This window comes from Mercenaria mercenaria, unplaced genomic scaffold (genome assembly GCF_021730395.1).
Source record: "Mercenaria mercenaria strain notata unplaced genomic scaffold, MADL_Memer_1 contig_4976, whole genome shotgun sequence".
In the NCBI taxonomy this organism is placed as follows: Eukaryota; Metazoa; Mollusca; class Bivalvia; order Venerida; family Veneridae; genus Mercenaria; species Mercenaria mercenaria.
The window spans coordinates 2,658-29,258 of NW_026463249.1; the positions used below are offsets into that span (position 1 = coordinate 2,658).

At 36.1% G+C, this 26,601-nt stretch overlaps 1 protein-coding gene across 1 annotated transcript in view; it reads right to left on the reverse strand.

Annotated features, from left to right (window-relative positions):
* Positions 1-10,911: 10,911 nt before the first annotated feature.
* The window catches only part of LOC128554367 (uncharacterized), a gene marked incomplete at both ends in the record, with an annotated part of 46,710 nt that continues 31,020 nt past the window's right edge, over positions 10,912-26,601 (reverse strand). Inside the window, 2 exons of the mRNA XM_053535651.1 lie at positions 10,912-10,979; positions 20,027-20,407. Of these exons, the coding sequence (XP_053391626.1) occupies positions 10,912-10,979; positions 20,027-20,407 (449 nt within the window). The remainder of the gene's footprint in view (positions 10,980-20,026; positions 20,408-26,601) is intronic.

Sequence of the window (26,601 nt, forward strand, 5' to 3'; positions counted from 1 at the left end):
CAAGAAAGGAACCAAGATCATATGGTGACACAAATTTTGTGCAAGTTTGATTAAATTCAAATCATAAATGAAGCTGCTATTGTGCAGACCAGGTCAAAATAGCTAATTCTGGCCCTATCAGGGGCCATAACTCTGGAACCCATAATGGAATCTGGCCAGTTCAAGAAAGGAACCAAGATCTTATGGTGATACAAGTTGTGTGCAAGTTTGGTTAAAATGAAATAATAAATGAAGCTGCTATTGCGCAGACAAGGTCAAAATAGCTAATTTTGGCCCTTTCAGGGGCCATAATTCTGGAACCCATTAAGGGATCTGGCTGGTTCAAGAAAGGAACCAAGATCTTATGGTGACACAAGTTTTGTGCAAGTTTGATTAAATTCAAATCATAAATGAAGCTGCTATTGTGCAGACAAGGTTAAAATAGCTAGTTCTGGCCCTTTCAGGGCCCATCACTCTGGAACCCATAATGGCATCTGGCCAGTTCAAGAAAGGAACCAAGATCTTATGGTGATACAAGTTGTGTGCAAGTTTGGTTAAAATAAAATCATAAATAAAGCTGCTATTGTGCAGACAAGGTCAAAATAGCTAATTCTGGCCCTTTCAGGGCCATAACTCTGGAACCCATAATGGAATCTAGCCAGTTCAAGAAAAGAATCAAGATCTTATGGTGATACAAGTTGTGTGCAAGTCTGGTAAAAATCAAATCATAAATAAAGCTGCTATTGTGCAGACAAGGTCAAAATAGCTAATTTTGGCCCTTTCAGGGGCCATAACTCTGGAACCCATAATGGGATCTGGCCAGTTCAAGAAAGGAACCAAGATCTTATGGTGATACAAGTTGTGTGCAAGTTTGGTTAAAATAAAATCATAAATGAAACCACTATTGTGCAGACAAGAAATTGTTGACGCACACACACACACAAATTCTGGCCCTTTAAGGGGCAATAACTCTAGAACCCATGACGGGATCTGGCCAGTTTTCAAAAGGAACCGAGATATCATGCCAATACAAGTTTTGTAAAAGTTTGATCAAAATTGCTTGCAAAATGTGGTCTCTATCATGTTCACAAGAAATTGTGGACGGACGACGGACGAAGGGCGATCACAAAAGCTCACCCTGTCACTATGTGACAGGTGAGCTAAAAAAAGTGTCATACATCAAAAGCCAGTACTTCAGGCTATAGTTTACAGTGAAATGCCACAGCCTAAGACAGCATACGGTCTTAGAAAATGTGAGTGTGACTGTATTATTCAGTAACATAATAATATCAGAGAAATGAATGGTCAGAAAATCTAAAGTTTTAGAAAGCTCAAATATTCGTACACTTACATCGCATTAAATTTCAAATGGATAAAAATAACACAGCAAAACATGTTTCATACATAAAAATGTGTGTAAATAAACGCTTTTTGTAAATTTAATAATTCTTCAAAGATAGGTGTAAATATTACAACTTAACTGTCTCAGTGCGTCACACAACGTTTGTGTACATGTCTAGAAATTAATTTACATCAAAATAAACCATCGATATTCACTCAAAAATGGGTGTTAATTTTGAGTAATGCTGATGTAAAAACTCTGTGTTAATAATGTATTTCTATTTATTGGAATTTAATGTGTTTACATGTGAAAAAAGTAATAAAATCGGAAATGTTCAAATATTCATTAAACGCAATAGGTGTGCAAAAATGGTGAATGTTTGGAAGTGAAATTATTATTCTATTTGGATATAAGTTACGGACGAAAGTGGATATATATAAATATTTGTTCAAACTTGGAAGATTTTATAAGTATAGTTTGATTAAAACCCATGTTAATAATATTTCCATGCATATTTCAATTAACTGCATGCGAGTGTGATTATGATAAGATCAGATAATGTTGTTCGACGTCAGGCAGTAATTCTTATCTCGCCGCAACATGTATATTATGATATCGGCCTCAGGGAGTTAAGCTGACACTGCACAGCAAATACCATGATTTTATATTGCTTTTGCAAGAATTATGGCCCCTTTTGGACTTAGAAAATCATGGGTAGGACAATATTTCTATTACACAAAGACAAAAAATCAGATAAGCATCTGCACCGGCAAGGCTGTGCTCTTGCTTTGTATACCAGTACTTACCACATATTTTCTATGCATTTGTCAGCAAATTTCCTGGGCATTTTTATCTTCTTATATTTACTTATTTACTTATGAACCAATTTGTGGTTTTTGTATTGTGCTCAGGTGGAATATGTCAAATGATAGGCATGCTAAATCTGCAACTATACAGATTCTTTTGGAATTAACATTGTTACAGTCACTGTGTTCAGATTTTTGAGCCGTCCAAAATTTCGTGAGCAAGGGTGGGGTGGGGGCACTTTGAGTTGCCCTTGTATTTTTGTCCAAATTTGTGCCAAGCTCCATTAAATGAAATTGTGCACTCAGCTGGTATTTTAATTTGGATCTCTCACAGCCAGACCAACAATTTATTTTAAGTCTGTGTCACATCACAATAAGAGATTATGAAACATTACAGGGTTATTATTCAGCACTTGAAGTTCTGTGCCTGGGGTTTTGTTTGTGATTTTATTCAGCCAGACCAGAGTTATGGCCCTTCACTTGATAAACAAGAGGACCATGATGGTCCTGAATCGCTCACCTGTCCCCACATGACCCAGTTTTGAACTGAGTATAACGTTATTTTTTTCTATTATTTGACATAGTGACCTAGTTTTTGAGTACATGTGACCCAGTTTTGAACTTGAGCTAGATATCATCAAGATAAAAATTCTCACCAATTTTCATGAAGATCCATTGAAAAGTATGGCCTCTAGAGAGGTCACAAGGATTTTTATTATTTGACCTACTGACCTAGTTATTGATGGCAAGTGACCCAGTTTCGAATCTGACATAGATATCATCAAGGTGAACATTCTGACCAATTTTCATGAAGATCCATTCGAAAGTATGGCCTCTAGAGAGGTCACAAGGTTTTTCTATTTTAAGACCTACTGACCTAGTTTTTGACCACAGTTGACACAGTTTCGAACTTGACCTAGATATCATCAAGATGAACATTCAGATCAACTTTCATACAGATCCCATGAAAAATACGGCCTCTAGAGAGGTCACAAGGATTTTTTATTATTTGACCTACTGACCTAGTAATTGACGGCATGTGACCAAGTTTCGAATTAGACCTAGATATCATCAAGGTGAACATTCTGACTAATTTTCATAAGATCTTGTGAAAAATATGGCCTCTAGAGAGGTCACGTTTTTTCAATTTTTAGACCTACTGACCTAGTTTTTGATGGCACATGACCCAGTTTCAAACTTGACCTAGATATCATCAAGGTGAATATTCAGACCAACTTTCATACAGATCCCATGAAAAATATGGCCTCTAGAGAGGTCACAAGGTTTTTCTATTATTTGACCTACTGACCTAGATTTTGAAGGCACGTGACCCAGTTTCAAAATTAACCTAGATATCATCAAGGTGAACACTCTGACTAATTTTCATGAAGATCTTGTGAAAAATATGGCCTCTAGAGAGGTCACAAGGTTTTTCTATTTTTAGACCTACGTATACTGATCTAGTTTTTTACCGCACGTGACCCAGTTTCGAACTTGACTTAGATATTATCAAAGTGAACATTCTGACCAATTTTCATAAAGACCCCATGAAAAATGTGACCTCTAGAATGGTCACAAGCAAAAGTCAACGCACGGACGGACGACGGACGCTGCGCGATCACAAAAGCTCACCTTGTCACTTTGTGACATGTGAGCTAAAAATGTGCATAAAAAGAGTATAAAAGTTTGTGTCACACTTATCTTAAAACATATTTGACCACGGGTCAAAGAGGATGAAACATAATAGGAATATTATTCAGCATGTACATTTGTGCACTTAGGATTTTATTTAGGATTTCTTTTGGTCATACTAGTGTTATGGGCCTTGATTAAGTCAAAAATATGCATAAAGGACAAACAAGTTTGTGTTGCCTGTATCTCATTAAGTATTTGAATTAGAGTCAGAAAACATCAGGGGATTGTTACATAGCATGTGAACTTGTACATTAGGGTGTTCTGTTTGGGATTTCATTTAGCCAGACCGAGTTATGGTCTCTGACTCAGCAAAAAATACACATTAAAGTGATGAAACATTTAATTGTGTTGCATATATCTTAAGATATTTCACCTAGTCATGAAACCACGATGTAGTGACAGGAGGTGGGGGCACCTGTGTCCTATATATACACATCTAGTTTTCAGTTTATTAGTTTAGTTTATACTTCAAGCTTCAAGCTTACTGGAACCACTCTCGAGTCCGCTTCCTGGAAAATCCAATACTGGTGTCATACGAGAGGAGGTCATGGTTGTGACCCCAGTTGGGCTCGAACCCACAATCCCAATGATTGAGCGGTCGACACCTTATCCACTAGACCACCGCTCCCCATTTCAGTTTATTAATTAAATAGGGAAGGAGCATATTAAAGATAAATGAAATGGCTGAGTATTCCCATTCTATCAGAAATATTGATCCCTACTGGGTTGACAGTACGAAGCTCATGGATCCAAGAGTGTTACCTGTTACATCTTATATTTTTGTGTTATTGCTGTCTCTGGGTCATTCTGCATGATTTCAATGATTTTAATTTGATATACTATGCTGCAAGTTTAGTGTGTAGTATTTAATGACTTGAGACTTTACATATAAACTTAGGATCAGTATGTTGCTTCTTTTTAAAGAGACATACATATATTGGATATGTCTGAGGTTATCCTCATCTTTGGAGTTGTTTCGATTTCACTCTGTTCTGCGGCGCTGTACATATTCGCGGTAACTGTCGTGCTAGTGTAGCTAGAGGCAAGTGTAAGGTTGCATAGATAGTTGCTGATGCTGGAGTTACTCCCAGAGGTGGGATTCGTAGTTGGAGTTGCTGCGGAGCAACATCATACTAGGCATGGAGCATTGCCATGTTAATACATGCAGCAAAGATGCTGTTACTGTGCTGTGGTAAATGATGCTATCTCCTATGTGTCATGTCCTGTATTTTGTGGTGTTTTCATTTTGCACAGATTTACAATTAATTTTATTTGTCTTTGATGAAGATTGCAAGACTGAAATTTAAGAAATAGAGCAACTGACAGATTTTTTATTTGTCCTATTTAATATTTGATAGACTCCCTACATACCGTTTCGCTATTTTAAAGTCTTTTTTTTTTTTGTTGTTGTTTTCCCTTTATTATAGTGCCAAACAGATAGATATTCAGCTATGGAGGAAAAAAATTGAGATGTGTAATGAAGAAAATGCAGATATAAACTAGAAAATGCTTTTGTAAAAAAGCGCATTTCTCCCCAAATGCAAAGTCCTATAGGCAAGAAGTCAAAGAGACACTGATGGTTGGCTGCAATAGGGATCATCTACTTGGCATGTCCAGTCATCCCGCTAAATTTCAACACTCTTGGCCTAGTGGTTCTCAAGTCACTGTTCAGGCTCCTGTGACCCTGACCTTTGATCAAGTGACCTCAAAATAAATAGGGGTCATCTACTCTGCATGTCCAATCATCCTATTAAGTTTCAACATTGTAGGTCAAGTGGTTCTCAAGTTATTTCCAAAAAATGATTTTACATGAACAGGCCACTGTGACCTTGACCTTTAATTGAGTGACTCCAAAATCAATAGGGGTCATCTACTCTGCATGTTCAATCATCCTATGAAGTTTCAACATTCTGGGTCAAGTGGTTCTCAAGTTATTGATTGGAACTGGTTATCAATGTTCAGGCCCCTGTGACCTTGACCTTTAACGGAGTGACCCCAAAAACAATAGGGGTCATTTACTCTGTATGAACAATCATCCTATGAAGTTTCAACATTCTGGGTCGAGAGGTTCTCAAGTTTTTGATTGGAAATGGTTTTCCATGTTCAGGCCCCTGTGGCCTTGACCTTTAACAGAGTGACCCCAAAATCGTTAGGGGTCATCTACTCTGCATGACCAATCATCCTATGAAGTTTCATCATTCTGGGTCAAGTGGTTCTCAAGTTACTGACCGGAAATGGTTTTCAATGTTCAGGCCCCTGTGGCCTTGACCTTTCACAGAGTGACCCCAAAATCGTTAGGGGTCATCTACTCTGCATGATCAATCATCCTATTAAGTTTCAACATTCTGGGTCAAGTGGTTCTCAAGTTACTGACCGGAACCCCTGTGACCTTGACCTTTAATGGAGTGACCCCAAAATCGATAGGGGTCATCTACTTTGCATGTACAATCATCCTATGAAGTTTCAACATTCTGGGTGAAGTGGTTCTCCAGTTATTGATCGGAAATGGTTTTCCATGTTCAGGCCCCTGTGACCTTGACCTTTGATGGAGTGACCCCAAAATCAATAGGGGTCATCTACTCTTTATGATCAATCATCCTATGAAGTTTCAACATTCTGGGTCAAGTGGTTCTCCAGTTATTGATCGGAAATGGTTTTCAATGTTCAGGCCCCTGTGACCTTGACCTTTGATGGAGTGACCCCAAAATCAATAGGGGTCATCTACTCTTCATGACCAATCATCCTATGAAGTTTCAACATTCTGGGTCAAGTGGTTCTCAAGTTATTGATCGGAAATGGTTTTCAATGTTCAGGCCCCTGTGACCTTGACCTTTGACGGAGTGACCCCAAAATCAATAGGGGTCATCTACTCTTCATGACCAATCATCCTATGAAGTTTCAACATTCTGGGTCAAGTGGTTCTCTAGTTATTGATCGGAAATGGTTTTCAATGTTCAGGCCCCTGTGACCTTGACCTTTGACAGAGTGACCCCAAAAACAATAGGGGTCGTCTACTCCAGCAGCCCTACAAACCTATAAAGTTTGAAGGTTCTAGGTCAAATGGTTCTCCAGTTATTGCTCGGAAATGAAGTGTGATGTACGGACGGACGGACGGACGGACAGGGCAAAAACAATATGTCTCCTGGGGGAGACATAATTAGTTATTTATAATTGTAATCTGTTGTATAATAATACCATTTTATGTGAAAAACATATTAAATTCATCAGAAACTTTAATAGAAATTTTACTGCAAAAGAACGCTTTTGCCCATTTTGCAAATATAACTTCTCCGGATTTACATGAAAAAATTCTTGCTGTAAGTCTGATACTTTAAAACAGGCTGTTACATTCTTCAATCTCAATTATGTTCTTACATGTTTCATTTAAAATGAGTAAAAAAGTGCTAGTATGCTTTAGTTGTATTTACTTTTTTGTACATACTACCTTGTTGCATGACACAATTTTACCAACTTCAACAGAAAATTTCCTGCAATAAAGGCGTAAGTCCATGTTTTAAAATATACTGTTACTTTGTCAAATTTCATTCATGTTGTTTAATGTTTCATATAAAATGTCTAATTCTGAATGAAAAAGTTTGGTAAATTTGTATGTGACTGAACACAGAAGAAAACAATATAATTTTTTTCTTCTCCTGTAAAGTTTTCAAAAATGTAGTTACGCCCTTATTGCGTTGAACCCTCGACATATCAGTTGTGTAGCCTGAATAGGAGACAAATTGAACGTGTTTTTTTTAAATAATGTAAAAGTAGGATTTATCATTTACGAAAATCCAAAGTAAGTAGCAAATTTATTACTGTTTTTGACTTTGATTTTGAACTGCCTATTTACTCACCAATTTGCAAACAGAATTTATTCATTTATTTTATATGTGCTATAATTGCCGAAATAATTGCGACAATTAGTTCTATTGTCTTCCGACTTCACCAACTTAATCCGAGCATTTTATTTTTACAGAGGTGCAGACGACAGTTATGTTCTAAAAATAGTATTGGGTTGGTTTTTACTTTTTATTTGTGTGATTTCATTACCGAACAAAACTTTTCTTTTCTTTGAATAATCAAACTGGGAATTATTTCTTATGAGTGGGAGTTTTTTTGCTTCAAACTGGTCAAAAATGGAGCCTAATTGGCATTGAGAAAAGCCCTGCTGGTCTACTCCCCTATCAAAACAAACAATCATGTTATCAAAATTCACATGTGAAAACAGCTACATCAGTACATGTGTATCAAACATGTATAATACACAATAGTCAGTGACGCTTTGATTAACTGTGTAAACATGTTTGGCAGTCCTCGGTAATTATAATACCTAATGCCACGAGGAAAAAGTCTAAAAATTGAATTTTCTTGAAAAGCAGGAGAATTATGGTTTTGGTCGGGAGACGGGAGGCAAGGTGAACTAGAGCTATCACTAAAGGTGATGAATGTACCCCCCGCATGCACTGACACAGTACATTGCAATTTGACGCACACAAGATTGCATAATTATGTGGACTGTATGTATATAGACTGTATGTATACAGTATAGTAACAAAAAACAAAGTCCCATAACTATGCAGAATATTTATCTAAAAGAATGTAACATGCACCATGCACAATTAGGGTTGGTACTGATCACTTGTGTGAAGTTTCATTAAATTGTGTGCAAGGGTTTGGTAGATAAGGCACGCACAAGATTGCATATGCAGACTGTATGTACATAGTATGTTAACAAGAAACAAAGTCCCATAACTCTGCAATTTTTGTCGCTGAAAGAACCTAACATGCCCAATGCACAACAACTGTTGTTACTGACCACTTGTGTGAAGTTTCATTAAATTGTGTCAAGGGGATGAGGAGAGATGGTGCGCACAAGATTGTGTCTATGTATATAGTATAGTAACAAAAAAACAAAGTCCCATAACTCTGCAAATTTTTTTTCTGAAAGAACCTAACATGCCCCATGCACAACTACTGTTGGTACTGATCACTTGTGTGAAGTTTCATTAAATTATGTCAAGGGGATGAGGAGAGATGGTGCGCACAAGATTGTGTCTATGTATATAGTATAGTAACAAAAAAACAAAGTCCCATAACTCTGCAAATTTTTTTTCTAAAAGAACCTAACATGCCCCATGCACAACTACTGTTGGTACTGATCACTTGTGTGAAGTTTCATTAAATTGTGTCAAGGGGATGAGGAGAGATGGTGCGCACAAGATTGTGTCTACCGTATTTTGGTGTGTATAGGTCGCGGTAATGTATAGTCCGCATCTAATTTTTGCTCTGGAAATGGTCGGAAAATTTAAGTTCTAGCGTATTAGTCGCAGTTAAATTTCAGATTTTTTCCCAGCAATATTTAATATTTACCGGCAAAAAAGTTATGGCGGCGGCCATATTGATGCCGCGGACTGAATTATTATCAGAACCTGATTGGTGGAAATCGGACAGTGTTATTTTCGATCCCAACCGTTTTGTACCAACAGTAGTATCGGTAACAGACTACATCAAAGAAAAGCGGTTTTTTGACACTAATTGGCAGCAGACGATTTGCGTTTACATTCTGTAATTATGCAAGTTTAAGTGTGAATTGTTTGCACAGCAATTATAACACCTTTCCGTGTCATGTAATTAACCGCGTCCTTTTGATTCTGAGTAAAAAGATTAACAAAATATCTCTTTTTGGATTTTTTTCTTTTATTTAAAAGTCAAAAGTAAAAAATAATCTTTCAAGTTTTTTAATACGCTAAGAATTAGTATAAACAATGTTTGGAATGGAGGACGGATCTGTCCGGATTTTATCCAACCCGGAGTACATGTCAATGGCGTCCAGTAAAATGAAAGTAGAAACAAACGTAATTCAAACCGCAAAAACATCTTTGAATTAAAGTCATTCGTAATTTTAAAAGTCTGTATGGGTTATTTACGATATATTTTATTGAAAGTAACTGCTATTGGTTGAAAAGCCGCCGATATTGATATTTTTTTATCCATTTTGTTCGTTCGTAACAGATGCACGTAATTTTGCGAGAGCTACGGTCAGAAAATTGGCCCGAAAAAAACTCTGCTGGCAATGTTCTGTCGTACAGGTCGCAGGAACTTTTTCAGGCAGCAAAATGGGTAGAAAAAGTGCGACCTATACGCACCAAAATACGGTATGTATATAGTATAGTAACAAAAAAACAAAGTCCCATAACTCTGCAATTTTTTTTTCTAAAAGAACCTAACATGCCCCATGCACAACTACTGTTGGCACTGATCACTTGTGTGAAGTTTCATTAAATTCTGTCAAGGGGATAAGGAGAGATGGTGCGCACAAGATTGCGTCTACGGACAGACAACCTGAAACCAGTATACGCCCCCTTACAACTTTGTTGTCGGGGGGTACAATAAATAGGGATTTTGACACTCCTATGTGGGAGATCACAGTCATGTATGACATACATACAAAGGGCAATAAATCTTTCTTCAGCAACCAATCTGACTGAAAATTGACCGGCCACATTTACCTATAGCAGTTAACATTTCTACAATGTTTTATTGAAATCCTTCAATCATGTGTCTGATATGACTCAGGACAGACAGAAAATGGATTTTAAACACTTAAATACGAAATTATACATGTATAAAGTTCTAAATCTCATCTTACTCATTCAATCTGACTGAAATTGGCAGGGTTGCATTTCTCTACAGTAAGTGAAATTTCTACCATACTTTAAATACTTTAAAGCATTGTACTAATATGGTTTTAAACAGACGGACGAACTGACAGATGGAAAGGGAGACAGACACACCAAAATTATATACTTCCAACCCTTGCAGGAATAATAATAATATTTGCATTTACAGGTGTTAGCAAAGCTGTTCTAATTTTTTTTTATCTAATAGATTAATTATGCAATTGGACCAAATTAACCCTGACCCCCTCAAATAACATGTAACTATCTAATGTCATAGAGAGTTTATATTACTTTTAAAGTCACATTACCAACAGAAAATAGTTACTTTCAACAGAACTTCAGTTAATTTTGACCATTTATAAAATGCCATTGACAGCATGTCTGTAGTCTTATTTCATCAAGTAATTACCTCAGTTTCATCCAATTTTCCATTTTCTATAACAACACTTATCCCTTTACCATCACTGTGAACACCTTCTGAAAAAAAAAAACAATCAAATATTGGGTGAAAGCTGAAATATCAATATTAAACAAGACAGACTCATTCTTGCCAAGTTACTTTGAAAAGAGGGCCATGACGGCCCTGTAATGCTCATCCGAGTTTACAGCTGGAGCAAACAAATTGGATAGAGGGTCACCAAAGGAACATTTCTGTGAAATTATTTCAAAACTCGGAGTCAGTAGTTTCAGAGAAGGTTTTCTAAATTTTCAATAGTTATAGCCATATAGAGAAAACTAGCCTGACAACTGCAAGTCATGATTTCAGATAAAATGACATTAACTTGAGCATTTCATAGAGGGTCAAGAAACACAGTTGTGAAATTATTGCAAAAGCAGAACAGTGGTTTGTTTAAGAGCAGAAGACTTTCAAAGTTTTTCATATAATCATATAGAGAAACTAGCCCATAGGGTAAACTCAAGACAAGAGATCACAGAGTGATCTTGGCACCCACCAATGTGTCATTTTTGAGTGTTCCAAATTTCAAGACTTATTGACTAGCTCAAGGTCAAATTTCATTTCCGTACACAACACTGTGCATGTGGTCCAAATTCGAAAGCTGTAGCTTGAGTAATGTGAAAGTAGGTCACTAGATCAATTTCAAGGACAAAGTTCTTTGTACACAAAACTATGCATGTGCATCAAGTTTGAAGGCTGTAGCTTGAGAAATTTGAAAGTAGGTCACTAGGTCAATCTTAAGGTCAAAGTTTAATTTGGTACACAAAACTATGCAAGTGGTCCAAATTTGAAGGCTGTAGCTTGAGAAATGTGTAAGTAGGTCATTAGGTCAAAATCAAGGTCAAATTTCACTTCAGAATACAAATCTATGCATGTGGTCCAAATCTGAAGCCTGTACCTTCAAAAATCTGAAAGTAGGTCACTAGGTCAATGTCAAGGTCAAAGTCAAAATAGAGGATACCTCACATATCCAATGCAAATTTCCTATTAGTTTAACTTGAATAATTTATCCTATTCCCAAGTGATATTTTATATCTCGTGCGCAAAATCATTATTTTCAATTTCTGCGCATGTGATATGATCCATAATTTCACATAACATGTGCAACAGGGCTATTTTGTTTTTCTGCGCATGTGATATTATTTTTTCATATGTACGGTTGAGAGAGTTATACTTTCGCATTGATTAAAAGCCTGAGACGATAAATTTTCAGAAGAGGCCCTTATAATTATATACTTTAGGATTAAATTATCTTTTCTGGTGTTCATGCATGTGTGAAACAGGCCAATTTTTCTTTTTTTTAATGATTTGTTGTAAGTGCTAAAAATTTCGAAAACAACTTTTTATCAAATATTGAATCAAAACTATCACCATCAGATTGGAAATGATCTAACTAAGAAAATGAGTGCACACACTTATATGTTTCGTTTAGATATAACAAAGTTATCACCATTTTTCGAATGTTACTGCTGTCAATTTTAGCATTGACGCAATGTTGAAATATGCGCATCAATATAGAGATCAGTGATGTATAAACGTCTCCACTAAATCTATCAAAAAAGTCTTTGTTACACAGCATAGTTGCCACAATTTCTGAGTGCTAACAAGTAAAGACTCCTTAATTCTGTCTTCACTATTTGATTAGTAATTACTTTTTAAAGTTAAATAAATCATGTTAAGCATTATGTTGATTTTCCAGTAAATGTTTTGACCATTTATATAATTATGTTTGGTATAATAAAATAAATATTGCATTCCTGAGAGGGTGATATGAAGTTTGTTCACCCCTCGAAATATGAATATAGATCTCAGCTGGTGCCTCGGTCGATATTCATATATCTTGCGGTGAACATTTTTCATAACACCCTCTCAGGAATGCAATATTTATATAATATCTTCATGAATTTATGGTCATAAAAGTGGCCTCCAGAGTGTTATCAAGTTTTTCATTTGATTTGACCTGGCAACCTAGGTTTTGACCCATCATGATCTAGATTCAATCATGACCTCAAGATCATCAAAAATAACATTCTGACCAAGTTCCATGAAGATATGGTCATAAATGTGGCCTCTAGAGTGTTAACAACCTTTCATTTGATTTGAACTGGTGATCTAGTTTTTGACCCTACATTACCCAGATTCGATTTTGACCTAGAGGACATCGAGACAACCATTCTGATCAATTCTCATGAGTTTTAAAGTTTTCTAGATTCAAACATGACCTCAAGATCATCAAGAATAACATTCTGACCAAGTTCCATGAAGATATGGTCATAAATGTGGCCTCTAGAGTGTTAAATACAAATGTAGCTTTACCTTTGATTTGAACTGGTGACCTAGTTTTTGACCCCACCTGACCAAGATTGGAACTTGACCTTAAAATCATCAAGATTAACATTCTGAACAAGTTTCATTAAGATATGGTCATAAATGTGGCCTCTAGAGTGTTAACTAGCTTGTCCTTTGATTTGACCTAGTGACCTAGTTTTTGAGCCTACCTGACCAAGATTGGAACTTGACCTTAAAATCATCAAGATTAACATTCTGATCAAGTTTCATTAAGATATGGTCATAAATGTGGCCTCTAGAGTGTTAACTAGCTTTTCCTTTGATTTGACCTAGTGACCTAGTTTTTGACCCTACATGAAGCAGATTCGAATTAGACCTACAGATCATAAAGACTAACATTCTGACCAAATTTTAGGAAGATACAGTCATAAATGTGGCCTCTAGATTGTTAACAAGCTTTACCTTTGATTTGACCTGGTGACCTAGTTTTTGACCCAATCTGACCTAGATTGGAATCTGACCTTAAGATCATTAAGATTAACAGTCTGACTAAGTTTCATTAAGATATGTCATAAATGTAGTCTCTAGAGTGTTAACTAGCTTTTCTTTGATTTGACCTGGTGACCTAGTTCTTAACCCCACATGACCCAGATTCCAACTTGGCCTAAAGATCATCAAGATTAACATTCTGAAGTTTCATGAGTTTCAAACTTAAAATTAGGTCTTTAGAGTGTTAACTAGCTTTTCCTTTGATTTGACATCGTGCCCTATTTTTTGACACCACATGACCGAGATTGGAACTTGAACTAAAGTCCATAAAGATTAACATTCTGACCAAGTTTCAGGAAGATACAGTCATAAATGTGGCCTCTAGATTGTTAACAAGCTTTACTTTTGATTTGACCTGGTGACCTAGTTTTTGACCCAATCTGATCCAGACTGGAACTTGACCTTAAGATCATTAAGATTAACAGTCTGACCAAGTTTCATTAAGATATGTCATCAATTTGGCCTCTAGAGTGTTAACTAGCTTTCCCTTTGATTTGACCTGGTGACCTAGTTTTTGACCCCACATGACCTAGATTCGAACTTGACCTAAAGATAATCAAGGTTAACATTTTGAATAAGTTTCATGAAGATACAGTCATACATGTGGCCTCTAGAGTGTTAACAAACTTTTCCTTTGATTTGATTTGGTGACCTAGTTTTTGACCCAGATGACCCAATATCAAACTTGTCCAAGATTTTATTGAAGGTAACATTCTGACCAAGTTTCATTAAGATTGGGCCAAGACTGTGACCTCTAGAGTGTTAACAGTCAAATTGTTGACGACAGACACAGGGTGTTCACAAAAGCTCACGTTCAAGGTTTTTCTATTATTTGACCTACTGACCTAGTTTTTGATGGCACGTGACCCAGTTTCAAACCTGAACTAGATATCATCAAAGTGAACATTCTGACCAATTTTCATGAAGATCCACTGAAAAGTATGGACTCAAGAAAGGTCAAAAGGTTTTTCTATTTTTAGACCTACTGACCTAGTTTTTAACTGCACGTGACCCAGTTTCGAACATGACCTAGATATTATCAAGGTGAACATTCTGACCAATTTTCATGAAGATCCATTGAAAACTATGGCCTCTAGGGAGGTCACAAGGTTTTTCTATTTTTAGACCTACTGACCTAGTTTTTGACCGCAGTTGACCTGACCTAGATATCATCAAGATGATTATTCAGACCAACTTTCATACAGATCCCATGATAAATATCGCCTCTACAGAGGTCACAAGGTTTTTCTATTATTTGACCTAATGACCTAGTTTTTGATGGCATGTAACCCAGTTTCGAACTTGAACTAGACATCATCAAGGTGAACATTCTGACCAATTTTCATGAAGATCCATTGAAAAGTATGGCCTCTGGAGAGGTCACAATGTTTCTCTATTTTTAGACCTACTGATCTAGTTTTTGACTGCACGTGACCCAGTTTCGAACTTGACCTAGATATCATCAAGGTGAACATTCTGACCAACTTTCATAAAGATCCCATGAAAAATGTGACCTCTAGAGTGGTCACAAGCAAAAGTTTACACACAGACGACGGACGCCGTGCGATCACAAAAGCTCACCTTGTCACATTGCGACAGGTGAGCTAAAAAGTTACAATATAAGTTATTTATAGTAACAACTAAGGTAAGTTAATCTTTAAAAAAAAAAAGAAAAAAAAAAAAAAAAAAAAAAAAAAAGTGTCAGTCCACACAAAAATTCTTACCAGGTAGAGATAGGTCAAAATACACCTCAAAATTGGACGTAACATGCATGTTGTACTATAGAAAAGTGGTCTCGATTTTTCCCTACAACTAGTAATGAAAAAGTTACAATATAAGCTATTTATAGTAACAACAATGGTAAGTAATTCTAAAGAAGGGATCTGTGCATGACACTCCATCTCAAGATGGTGTACAATTGTGCCAAGTTACATCAAAATCCCTCCATGCATGAAGAAAAAATGCTCCGGACAAAGTTTTCATTCTTGTATCATTTGACCTCTAAGTGTGGCCTTGACCTTAGACCTAGGGACATGGTTCTTGCGCATGACACTCCCTCTCATGAAAAAGTTACAATATAAGCTATTTATAGTAACAACAATGGTAAGTAATTCTAAAGAAGGGATCTGTGCATGACACTCCATCTCATGATGGTGAACAATTGTGCCAAGTTATATTAAAATCCCTCCATGCATGAAGAAGATATGCTCCGGACAAAGTCATTCTTGAATTTGACCTCTAAGTGTGACCTTGACCTTAGACCTAGGGACCTGGTTCCTGCGCAGGACACTCCGTCTCATGATGGTGAACAATTGTGCCAAGCTTCATCAAAATCCCTCCATGCATGAAGAAGATATGCTCCAGACAAAGTCTGTGGATGCCGCCCGCCAGGGGCGTTCCCATAATACGTCCCGTTTACCGAACGGGCGTATAAAAAAAAAAGTTCTGCGCTGCGGGTGATATAGAGAAATATCTCACTGATATTTTTCAGCATTTAGCCACTTAGCATAAAATAAAACCAAATACCTATTTTTTTACCTAGACTATCCAGTTTCAAATTTAATCTAGAATTCCTAAACAGTTTCAAAAAGACCAAGCAGAGAATACGTATGCGGTTCTACTATTATTTGAATTGGGGTTTTTACCTAAGGTGCCCAAATATTCATGTTGTTCTATTGGAAAATGGGGCATCTAGAGTGTCAGTAAGGTTTTTCTATGATTTGTCTTAGTGACCAAATTTTTGACCTCGGATAACATAGTTTTGAATTTGACCTAGATTTCATATAGACCACATTCTGACAACAAGAGGGCCATGAAGGCCTTGTATCGCTCACCTGACCTACTGACCTAAAGATCATCAAGATTAACATTCTGACCAAGTTTCATTAAGATATGGTCATAAATGTGGCCTCTAAAGTGTTAACTAGCTATTCCTATGATTTGACCCCATGACCTAGATTTTGCCTCGACATGACCCAGATTCAAAATCGACCTAAAGATCATCAAATTTAACATTCTGACTAAGTTTCATGAAGATACAGTCATAAATGTGGCCTCTAGAGTGTTAACAAGCTTTTCCTTTGATATGACCTAGTGACCTAGTTTTTGACCCAACCTGACCCAGATTTAAACTTGACCTAAAGATCATCAAGATTAACATTCTGACCAAGTTTCATTAAGATATGGTCATAAATGTGGCCTCTAAAGTGTTTACCAGCTTTTCTTTTGATTTGGCCCCGTGACCTAGTTTTTGACCTGACATGACCCAGATTCGAACTTGTCCTAAAGATCATCAAGTTTAACATTCTGACTAAGTTTCATGAAGATATAGTCATAAATATGGCCTCTAGAGTGTTAACAAGCTTTTCCTTTGATTTGACCTGGTGACCTAGTTTTTGACCCCCACCTAACCCAGATTTGAACTTGAGCTATAGATCATCAAGATTAACATTCTGATCAAGTTTTATAAAGATACGGTCATAAATGTGGCCTTAAAGTATTAACTAGCTTTTCCTATGATTTGACCGGGTGACCTAGTTTTTGACTCGACATGACCCAGATTCGAACTTGTCCTACAGATCATCAAGTTTAACATTCTGACTAAGTTTCATGAAGATACAGTCATAAATATGGCCTCTAGAGTGTTAACAAGCTTTTCCTTTGATTTGACCTTGTGACCTAGTTTTTGACCCCACCTAACCCAGATTTGAACTTGAGCTATAGATCATCAAGATTAACATTCTGACCAAGTTTCATTAAGATATGGTCATAAATGTGGCCTCTAGAGTGTCAACTAGCTTTTCCTTTGATTTGACCTAATGACCTAGTTTTAGATTCTAGATGACCCAGATTCAAACTGGACCTTAAGATCATCAATATTAACATTCTGACTAAGTTTCATGAAGATACAGTCATAAATGCGGCCTCTACAGTGTTAATAAGCTTTTCCTTTGATTTGACCCAGTGACCTGTTTTTGACCCCAGATGACCCAATATCAAACTCGTCCAAGACTTTATTGAGGATAACACTCTGACCAAGTTTTATTAAGATTGGGCCAAAATTGTGACCTCTAGAGCGTTAACAAGCTTTTCCTTTGATTTGACCTGGTGACCTAGTTTTTGACTCCAGATGACCCACGACGGACGACGGACACAGGGTGATCACTAAAGCTCACATTTGAGCACTTTGTGCTCAGGTGAGCTAAAAATGGAAAACGTGGCTTCTAGAGCATTAACATAAGTTTCTATTATTGACCAAGCGACCTAATTCTTGACTTAATGTAACCCAGTTTTGAATCTGATATAAGTTTCACAGAGACAAACATTCCGACAAAGATTTATGAAGATCAATTTGAACATGTGGCCATTACTATAATATAGATTGTATACAAGGTTTTTCTATGATGTAATCTAGAGACCTAATTTTTTACCTCAGGTAACCCAATTTTGTTCTTAAAGACTTCAAGAGCAAAACATCCTGACAGAGAATTATGAGAATTAAAAGAAAAAGTGGCCTACAGGGTGTTAACGAGGCTTTTCTATGATTTGACCTTGCAACCTGGGTTAAGACCTCGGGTAACCCAGTTTTGAACTTGACCTAGGTTTCATAGACATACATTCTGACAAAGATTTATAAAGATCAAATAGAAAAGCACTAACAAGGATTTTTATGACTTGGCCTAATAACTTAGTTTTTGTCCTCAAATACTGTAGAATCTGGTAAATAAGCGCATATTCGAATATAAGCGCATATCAAAAGTAAGCACATACGGCCTTACCGTTATTCTGTATAATTATATTTACAGTATCTCAGTTTCAAACTTGACCTAGATTTCCCACAGAAAAACATTTTGACAAAGCTTTATAAAGATCAGACATAAAATATGACTTCTTAAATGTTAACAAGGTTTTACCTATTATCTGCCTTAATGATATAGTTTTTGACTTCAGATGACTCAACAACAAACTGGTCTGTGACTTTATTGCAGGTAACATTCTGATACAATTTTATTTAAATGGTACCAAAATTGTAACCTATAGAAGGTTATCTGTCAAATTGTTGACAACAATGTATGATGGACACAGGCAGATAACAAGAGCATCACCAAGCCTAAAGGATTTTATCAGCAGAGTTCAGAATCAAAATTTCAAGGTTGTTTTTTTTTTTTTTTTTGGCGTGTGTGGGGAATAAAGCAGTGTGGGTGTGTGTGTGTGTGTGTGTGTGTGTGTGTGTGTGTGCAGTGTTAGTGACAGGATACTAAAGGGCAAGTAACTAAATGATTTGTTTTTATGGGGGGGATGTAATGTAGATTGTTGCAGTCTGCACATCATCTCCTCACTACCTGCCTGTACTCCAAGTTTCAAGACAAAACTTTTAATAATTTTTAAGATATGCTCTGGACACGAAATATGATGGGCAAATTTGATCTTGCTGTGCCCTTGACCTTTGACCTACCACCCTGGTTCATGCACTATGCACATCGTCTCATCACCACCTACCTACATCCCAAGTCTGAAGTCAACACTTTGAATGGTTAATAAGTTATGCTCAGGACAGGAAATACTGGGCTTAATTTGTGACCTTGACCTCTGACCTACAGACCAGGTTCATTTGCTCTGCACATTGTTCCACATTTAATGGTTATAAAGTTATGCTCCTGACACGACAGACTAGCAGACTGATGCATGCACCATCACATTATACATTCGTTTTTTAAAGGGCTACTCCGAGTTAAAAATTGGACCTCAGGTAAAATTTCCAGCTTCACTTAAAACTAGCCCCATTCCCAAGCAGACATGTTATTTTGTAAAATCAAGATGATTTGGTTATTGAACCTGGCCAAGATATTATGCCAATAAAATAGGCTTATTATAACAGTAGCTTGATCTGAGATCTCATAATACGTTCCGTTTCAACGGCCTATGATAATATATATTTATTTTTCTTTACTATAGGGTCTGTCCATTTTTATAGTTAGGGTTGGGTTAGACCAAAGATACTGTTCCAAAGTGTTTAATCAAGATTTTGCAGTGACACATTTTCTGTATATGTTAAAGCAGTTCTATGGTATTATTGAGTGGACATAAATTCCATCCTGCATACGTACAACAGGACTGGTGTGTTTAAAAGTCATGAGTGTCAGCAATTCTTTTTATCTATACCCCTGGGTTGACATAATTTTTTATTCTACACTAAAAATCATTTTTGTCAAAGATAGCATACACCTACCATCTGTCTCACTGTCATCTGATAATTCAGAAACAGTTTCCGGCATGGCATTAGCAGCAATATCACAACATTCCATAAAGTCTTCTTTCTTTGGCAAGCACAACTCAATGACCATTGGCAGTTTATTGGAAATATGCTTGAACTGCTCAATGACAACATGAAAAATTTGTTTCACAAATTTCTCCAAAGGCCATCCATATAATTCCTCAACAGGAATGCAGATATGTGTACATTGGCAGTGTAAAGCTTGTTTCAGAACCTTTTCAGTCGAGTCTTGCAAGAAATGTTTCTGTTTTCCAGCATCTTCATCTTTACTGTATGTTGGAATAAACAATTCTGTGACCTTTCTGTTTCCATTCTTCTTTAACTGAGGCTTTAGTTCTACAATAGTAACAACAAGAAATTGTAACAGAGTTACCAATGTCCCCTGCCTAGGGGCATTTTTCACAAAACATACTGCATGCCAATACAACATCTTCTAGGTAATAGGGCAACATACTAACAATGTATATAAATCATAACTATATATCATATAAATCATGAAGACATTCTGAAGTTTGAAAATGCCTGGAAATCTATAATTGGTGAATCCTTTCAAATACTTAATATTCTGTATTCAAAGATTTAATGTGATTTTATTTTTAAATTGGTAAGGAAAAATTAACAAGAGCTGTCACAGGAGACAGCGCACTCGACTATTTCGATGCTGGATAGTGAAACTGGGCACATCTGAGGAAACTAGAGCTGTCACTGGAGTGTTTAATGACTCCAATTGTGGATGAAGATATTGCACAATAGCCTGAGTCTATGTCAAAAATATTAACTTAAAGTAATAAGAGAGATAAAGATAAAATGTATCAAAACACTAAGTATATCCTAAGCAAAAAGGGGAATAATTAATGAAAAATTGGTGCCAGAGTTATGCACCTTGCATCATATGGTGTGGGTGATGATGTTGAACAACTATTTTAAGTTTGAATCAAATCCATTCAGTAATAACAGAGACAGAGTGAAAGTGCATCAAAACTTTAACCTAAAATTCTAAGTAAAAAGGGGAAATAATTCATGAAAAATTGGTGCCAGAGTTATGCACCTTGTGTCATATGGTGTGGGTGATGATGTTGAACAACTATTTTAAGTTTGAATCAAATCCATTCAGTAATAACAGAGACAGAGTGAACGTGCATCAAAACTTTAACCTAAAATTCGAAGTAAAAAGGGGGAATAATTAATGAAAAATTGGTGCCAGAGTTATGCACCTTGCATCATATGGTGTGGGTGATGATGTTGAACAACTATTTTAAGTTTGAATCAAATCCATTCAGTAATAACAAGAGACAGAGTGAAAGTGCATCAAAACTTTAACCTAAAATTCGAAGTAACTAGAGCTATCACTAAAGGTGATGAATGTACCCCCCGCATGCACTGACACAGTACATTGCAATTTGACGCACACAAGATTGCATAATTATGTGGACTGTATGTATATAGACTGTATGTATACAGTATAGTAACAAAAAACAAAGTCCCATAACTATGCAGAATATTTATCTAAAAGAATGTAACATGCACCATGCACAACTAGGGTTGGTACTGATCACTTGTGTGAAGTTTCATTAAATTGTGTGCAAGGGTTTGGTAGATTAGGCACGCACAAGATTGCATATGCAGACTGTATGTACATAGTATGTTAACAAGAAACAAAGTCCCATAACTCTGCAATTTTTGTCGCTGAAAGAACCTAACATGCCCCATGCACAACTACTGTTGTTACTGATCACTTGTGTGAAGTTTCATTAAATTGTGTCAAGGGGATGAGGAGAGATGGTGCGCACAAGATTGTGTCTATGTATATAGTATAGTAACAAAAAAAACAAAGTCCCATAACTCTGCAAATTTTTTTTCTGAAATAATCTAACATGCCCCATGCACAACTACTGTTGTTACTGATCACTTGTGTGAAGTTTCATTAAATTTTGTCAAGGGGATGAGGAGAGATGGTGCGCACAAGATTGTGTCTATGTATATAGTATAGTAACAAAAAAACAAAGTCCCATAACTCTGCAAATTTTTTTTCTAAAAGAACCTAACATGCCCCATGCACAACTACTGTTGGTACTGATCACTTGTGTGAAGTTTCATTAAATTGTGTCAAGGGGATGAGGAGAGATGGTGCGCACAAGACTGTGTCTATGTATATAGTATAGTAACAAAAAAACAAAGTCCCATAACTCTGCAAATTTTTTTTCTAAAAGAACCTAACATGCCCCATGCACAACTACTGTTGGTACTGATCACTTGTGTGAAGTTTCATTAAATTGTGTCAAGGGGATGAGGAGAGATGGTGCGCACAAGACTGTCTATGTATATAGTATAGTAACAAAAAAACAAAGTTCCATAACTCTGCAAATTTTTTTTCTAAAAGAACCTAACATGCCCCATGCACAACTACTGTTGGTACTGATCACTTGTGTGAAGTTTCATTAAATTCTGTCAAGGGGATAAGGAGAGATGGTGCGCACAAGATTGCGTCTACGGACAGACGGACAGACAGACAGACAGACGGACAGACGGACAGACAGACAACCTGAAACCAGTATACCCCCCCTTACAACTTTGTTGTCGGGGGGTACAAAAAGGGGGAATAATTAATGAAAAATTGGTGCCAGAGTTACGCACCTTGCATCATATGGTGTGAGTGATGATGTTGAACAACTATTTTAAGTTTGAATCAAATCTATTCAGTAATAACAGAGACAGAGTGAAAGTGCATCAAAACTTTAACCTAAAATTCTAAGTAAAAAGGGGGAATAATTCATGAAAAATTGTGCCAGAGTTATGAATCTTGTGTCATATGATGTGGGTGATGATGCTGAACAACTATTTTAAGTTTGAACCAAATCCATTCAGTAATAACAGAGGTAGAGTGAAAGTGCACCAAAACTTTAACCTGAAATTCTAAGTAAAAAGGGGGAATAATTCATGAAAAAATGGTGCCAGAGTTATGCACCTTGTGTCATATGATGTGGGTGATGATGTTGAACAACTATTTTAAGTCTGAATCAAATCCATTCAGTAATAACAGAGATAGAGTGAAAGTGCATCAAAACTTTAGCCTGAAAATCTAAGTGAAAAGGGGGAATAATTCATGAAATATTGGTGCCAGAGTTATGGCACTTATGTCAGATGATGTGGATGATGATGAGGAATAAGTATTTCAAGTTTGAATCAAATCCATCAAGTAATTACAGAGATAAGTTGAAAAAAGAGAAAGTGTAAAAAAACTTTAACCAAGGCCGGGACGCGGAAAGACGCCGACGCCGGGTCAAGTAGGAAAGCTATCCTTATACTTCGTATAGTTGAGCTAATAAAAATGTAAGGAAATATTTTATCATATTGAAGGAGGTAATTAATAAACAAATGAAATGCATGACATAATTATGATAACAAAAATACTTGTTTTTAAATCATACATTATAACAAGAGTGCCAAAATGTCACAATTATACGCCTGTCATAGCAAATTTCTTTACACTAGCACCTGTATTTGCATATGGAAATTTTTTGGCCAATTTCAAAAAAAGTTATAATATAAATTATTTATGGTAACAACAAGGGAAGATAAATCCTAAAAAAAATAATTCTATATGATAAAAGTCCACACAAAACCCCTTACCAGGTAGAAAAAGGTCAAAATACTCCTAAAAGTTGGATGTTACTGAACAAGCATGTTGTACAACAGAAAAGTGGTCTAGATTTTTCCCAACGGTCAGTAATAAAAAAAGTTACAATATAAGCTATTTATAGTTTATATCTACATCCTACAATAACAAACAAATCAATGCTCACACAAGCACAAACTCAATTCAGATGCAAGGACAATCACTAGAATACTCATCTGCAGAAAAACTTTTAGGGGTTCAGGTTGATAAAAATCTTAACTGGAAGATTCAAGTTGAAAATACACTGAAAAAGTGTAACACTAATCTGTACCTTCTGCTAAGAATTAAATCCTTTCTCAGTATACATTCCCGCAAGCTTTTCTTTAATGCATACATCCTACCCCATCTAGACTACTGTTGTACAATCTGGGGCAACTGTAGTGATGACCTTATAGAAAAACTTGTCAAATTTCAAAAACGAGCAGCAAGAATTATTCTTGATAAGGATTTCAATGCACCATCAGCTGAACTCTTTACAGAACTCAAATGGATGACCTTTCCTGAACGAATTCATTATAAAAAGGCTGTTCTGGTCTATAAATCCCTACATAACATTTGCCCCCAGTATCTAAACTCTAAATTTCAGTACCTGCAAAATTCATGTGAGCTTGAACTTAGATCCAGAGATAATGCTAACCTGGCTGTCCCCAAACCACGCACAGAATTCTTTCGCAAATCCCTATCATACTCTGGACCTGTAATCTGGAATGCTATTCCAGCATATATTCGAAATTCAGATACACTTCAAAAATTCAAAAACTCATACCTTCAGTGGAAGTACTCTCAGGCTGGGACCACCAATTTTAATATGTAATTTCATGGTTTAAGCTAAATTTTCTTAAGTTTGTAATATATGTGTATATATGTATGCCTTTGCTGTTACTTTTATTACCTTGTTGTGTTTTATGCTACATTTGTTCATTATTGAACTTTCTTTTCAGGTTTGTTTCTCAGCTGTATAGCTGTATATTTATCAATCATTACTGTTCTCTGATTTGTAAATTTTGTAATTAATCATGTATCTTTTGTTTGATAATGTGGACCATATTGAAAATTGGTTAAACACCAAATATGTTATCCACGTAAAATAAAGTCGTTATTATTATTATTATTATTATTATAGTATCAACAAAGGGAAGTAATTCTAAAAACAAGGGTGAACATTTGTGCCAAGTTACTTTAAAATCCCTCCATGCATGAAGAAGAAATGCTCCAGACAAAGTTTTTCTTAAATTTAACATCAAAGTGTGACCTGGACCTTAAACCTAGTGCAGTCTTCGTAACTAGGTTGCCCGAAGCCCGAGACAGGTAAATCCTGAGGCAAGTCGAAGTTTCTAGGTGATTGCCCGAACTTTTCCGAAATTCAAATCCCTTAATTTTCACAATAATAACCAAAAAGAATTTCACAAATCCGAAATGAATGTCCAAACTAGTGGCTTTTGTATATTTATGCATGAATTGGTGATATCACAGCATTTTGTGTTTTCTGTATTTTTATTAGCATAGATACTTAACAAAAAGCAAAACAAGAGCTGTCCGTAAGACAGCCAATGCTCGACTATTCGAAATATTGTCCCAGAAGCAGGAAAATATTACCCAAAATATCAAAATATCTAAAGAGTTTCAATCCAGTACCTGCATTGCTAAACTTTAACCAGAAGTTCTCTAAGTCTAAAAGGGGGGATAATTTGACCAAAATGCATGTCAGAGTTATGGGACTTCATGCGATCAACTAGTTTTATAACCCCGAAGGCACATGTGAAGTTTCAACTTAATATCTGCATTTGTTCTGCAGATAATAACTTGCACGCAAGCTTTAACCAGAATTTTCTAAGTCCAAAAGGGGGCATAATTTGCCCAAAATGCATGTCGGAGTTATGGGACTTGATCCAGTGAGGTTAGTAATTGATCTAAAATAGGAAAAAATAACTTTTAAAACTATATGCCTTTTAGTTATAGCTGTATGTACTTGCATGCAAAACTTTAACCAGGATTTTCCAAGTCCAAAGGGGGCATAATTTGGCCAAAATGCAGGTCAGAGTTATGAGACTTGATGCTATTATTGATACTAGTTTTATAACCCCAAAGACACATGTGAAGTTTCAATTCAATATCTGCATTAGTTTTGGAGATAGTAACTTGCATGTAAAACTTTAACCAGGATTTTCTAAGTCCAAAAAGGGGCATAATTTGCCCAAAATACAGGTAAGAGTTATGGGACTTGACCCAGTGAGGTTGGTAATTGACCTAGAAAAAGAAAAAATAAGTTTCAAAGCTATATGCCTTTAAATGATAGCCATATGTACTTGCATGCAAAACTTTAACCAATGAATTGACAGATGCTGCAATTCCTATATATGCCACCCCCAAGTGGAGTGAAGGGGCATAAAAAGGGAATAATTTTGTCAAAACTGAAGTCAGAGTTTTGAGACCTTTTAAATGAATTTGACTTAAGATCCTTACACTCTGCTTTGAAGTTACAATGCAATATCTTCATTGGTTTCAGGCATGTTCAAAGAAAACATCAACTTTACCACATTATCTTAGTCAAAGGGGGAATTATTTTGTCAAAATATAAGGCAGAGTAATGGAACTTACATAATGACATCAGGTGTTTCTGTGAAATTTCAACCAGATGCATGAATAGGTTTCAGAAATATTGAAAGATATATCAATTTTGGAAAATTTTCCAAGCGAGAAAGGGGAGATAATTTTGTCAAAAAAATATAAGAGTTATGGGACTTGGTACATTAACTTGTCTTATGATCCCTCAAACATCTTGTAATTTTCAACATGATACCTATATATAATGGTTCCAGAGATGGCACAAGACAAGGCAGGGTTGGATGGGGCA